The 2,767-nt window shown below is 45.9% G+C and overlaps 1 protein-coding gene across 1 annotated transcript; it reads left to right on the forward strand.

The window, feature by feature from the left end:
* The first annotated feature begins 6 nt into the window (after window positions 1–6).
* Window positions 7–2,767, forward strand: PSMG3 (proteasome assembly chaperone 3). Its single transcript, XM_026083276.1, has 2 exons — window positions 7–451; window positions 2,212–2,767. Exons 1-2 carry the CDS (start codon window positions 233–235, stop codon window positions 2,362–2,364), a joined length of 372 nt encoding a protein of 123 aa, XP_025939061.1. The 5' UTR covers window positions 7–232; the 3' UTR covers window positions 2,365–2,767.

A 2,767-nucleotide genomic window follows, 5' to 3' on the forward strand; every position in this document is an offset into this window, starting at 1 on the left:
GGAGCTCGTTGGTGCGGGGTAGTTCAGCCCTCCCGCGCGGGGCGGCTGACTTTCCCCCCGGGTGCGCGCTGCGTGTCCACGGTTGTGTCTGTCCAGTCAGCCGCTCGCCGACGCCTCTGGGTGCCCCTTTCGCTCCTGAACCGACTTAACCCGGGTGTTTGCAGCGAGCGCCCGGGCTCGGGCTTCGCACGTCGCGCGTTTCTAACCCAACGCTGTTGCGCTGCGCGCAGGCATGGCGGCGAGCCCCGTGGTGACGTCGAGGCAGCGGGCGGCCGTGGTGCGCGGCGTCCCCACCGAGGTGGTGTGCACGGCCTTCTCCAACGCCGTCCTCGTCGTGGCCACGCAGTACGGCAAGATGGGCACCCTCGTCTACCTGGACCCCGGGCGGGCAGGCGGCGGCGGCCTCGGCCGGCCTGCGCTGGCCACCAGGGTGCTGCTGGGCCAGGACGAGGTAAAGACCCGCGCGCCGGCCCTGGGGCTGCCCGAGCTCCCGCGGAGCTGGCGGAGTGGTAAAATCATCTTAAAAAGCCAAAAGGGAAGAGGGGTTGATCTGAAAAATATGCACCTTTGCGCTTTAACGTAACAAAAGTTTAGCCAACTGTGCGCTGTGTGTTTTGGGGATCTGCTTTCTGTATCCGACAGGATACGGAGTGCTTGGCCATGTTTACAGTAGGTTTGATACAGCTCCTGTTGATTTAAGAGCAAACATAGAGCCTTTGATAACCTTTTTTGGGCTTCTGTTCCAATCGGTTTTCCTTTCCCAGTCCGTTTTCTCCCCCTGCTTCCCTGTGCCAGCTCCGTAATGGACTTTAGTTGCCCTCTCCCAAGTGTGCCTGCCAGCACCTGCCCTTGATAAAGTTTAATTTGTTTTGCTCCAACAAAATGAGTTTTTATCGACCATTTCTCAAGGCTGGAGAGAAAACAAAAGAAAACATATTTTGCAAAGCGTCAACTAGTCAAGCATTAAACAAAAAGTTATAGAGCTACAAGATTATGAGGCTTTCCATCAGGGTTGGAGCTGTCAAATATTACTTGCTAACCTTAACTAGAAAAACTCTAGCAACGCAAGTTCCTGATTCTGTCTGCAGCTTCTCTTTATAGAGTTCTCTTTCTTCAGTAATAGCCTTCCTTCTTTAGATGTGAGATGCTTTGCTTTCCCTGGTGTGATGTCTGCTAATTCAAAAAAAACCCAAAACTCCAGCCTGCCCCAAGCTGTTTGTGTGTGTTTTATTGGAAACAGGAGGTGCCTTAATTTACTTTGTTACATAGTATTTTTAAATAATTTTAGCAAGTTATTCAATCTAAACTTTAAGAAAAGGCTTTTTACTAATTAGCTGACTTTCTGCTTTTCATTTGGGATGGTGCAAATTCTGACCCATTCTGGTAGCTAAAATCGAGCAAACTAATCCTTCAGGTAAAATACATAAGAGCATGAGTGTAAATGAAACCTGGACAAGCTGTATGTTTTTGTTAAAGAAACCTCATTAAGAAGATTATAACCCTTTTCTTCCCTCCTTTAGCCTCACTGCTTATTTCTCATTTTCATTATTCTATTAAAATCCAAAACAAAATGGACTTTACACATGGTGTCCAAGGCCTGTGTATATAACACCATTCCAGGGTCTCTAAGAATTGCTAAAATGAGGCAGGTTTTTTTTCCAGAGTTTGTCAGCAGAACATGCCCTGTTCAGCAATAAATTTTTAAATGAAAATAGAACTTAGGGACTTCTTCATGAATCAGTTTGTGATGGGAATAGAAGTGTTTGGATCCAGGGCATTTCATATAATTTGATATTTGATGGTGTAGTTTGGGTGGGAGGATTAGCAAAAGGAAAAAATCTCCGTACTGGCTTTCCAAGTTTTCCAGACTGATGCAAAACTTGATTCAAGTGCAGCTCCAGTTAAATTGTTTCAGGGTGGTTTGGGTGTCTACCACTCATGGGCTCAAACTGTTCCATTTTAAGCTGGCTGAGAATGTGCTTTCTAAAATGTCTTGTACCGTGGTTTGGCTTTGCTGACCGGACAGACTACATGTCTGTTTCAAATCACGTTTCAACCGTTCAGCAAACTGAATGCTAGGACTGAGTCCAGTATAGACAGGTTCTCAACGTACTTCATGAACAAGTCATTGCAGGACTTCTCGTCTGCTAACTAATGTGGGAGGGTCCTCCCAAATGTAACGGTGTGTATCCGTATACTCTTGCTTTTCAGCCCCTTGTCCATGTTTGCGCCAAAAACCTGGTGGCGTTTGTGTCTCAGGAAGCTGGGAACAAACCTGTTCTTCTCGCCATGGCTTTAAAGGACAAGACCGTGGAAGGAATACAAGCTCTACGGGAAGTGATCCGAAGTTGCCAAGTGTGGTGAAGTTGTGCCATCTGGATTCAAGGAAATGATCTTGAGTCCATGACTCATCACCACTTTTTTAAAAGGACAAAAAATGAAAATGATGGAATGTCTTTGTGCTGGTTTTGGACATGCTGAGAAATTTCATGAATTTTTCTCTACTGTGTAGAACATTTGTCGGTTTTGTTTCTGTGACAGGTTTGCAGTCCATACAGCCAGTGATTAGATGAGAACAATTGTCTCAACATACAAGAGAAATTTTATTTTTATCCCATTGGGTGGGATGTATATTTGGAAAACTGCACAGCTTTGCATTTGTGTCCTGATAAGTGATAGATTCCAAACTCTGTAACTACAAAACACTGTACTGCAAAGGGGAAACACCCAGTGCAGAGTGAATAAAAGAAACATTGATGAATCCTAA

The sequence above is a fragment of the Apteryx rowi genome, unplaced genomic scaffold (genome assembly GCF_003343035.1).
Source record: "Apteryx rowi isolate R43461 unplaced genomic scaffold, aptRow1 scaffold_6, whole genome shotgun sequence".
NCBI lineage: Eukaryota > Metazoa > Chordata > Aves > Apterygiformes > Apterygidae > Apteryx > Apteryx rowi.

What these genes read in the sequence shown, in the direction of transcription:
- PSMG3 (XM_026083276.1), top strand. Translation starts at nt 233, where the DNA reads ATGGCGGCGAGCCCCGTGGTGACGTCGAGGCAGCGGGCGGCCGTGGTG. An exon ending in TGCTGCTGGGCCAGGACGAG is followed by an intron (nt 452 to 2,211) that starts GTAAAGACCCGC and finishes CTTGCTTTTCAG; the next exon opens with CCCCTTGTCCATGTTTGCGC.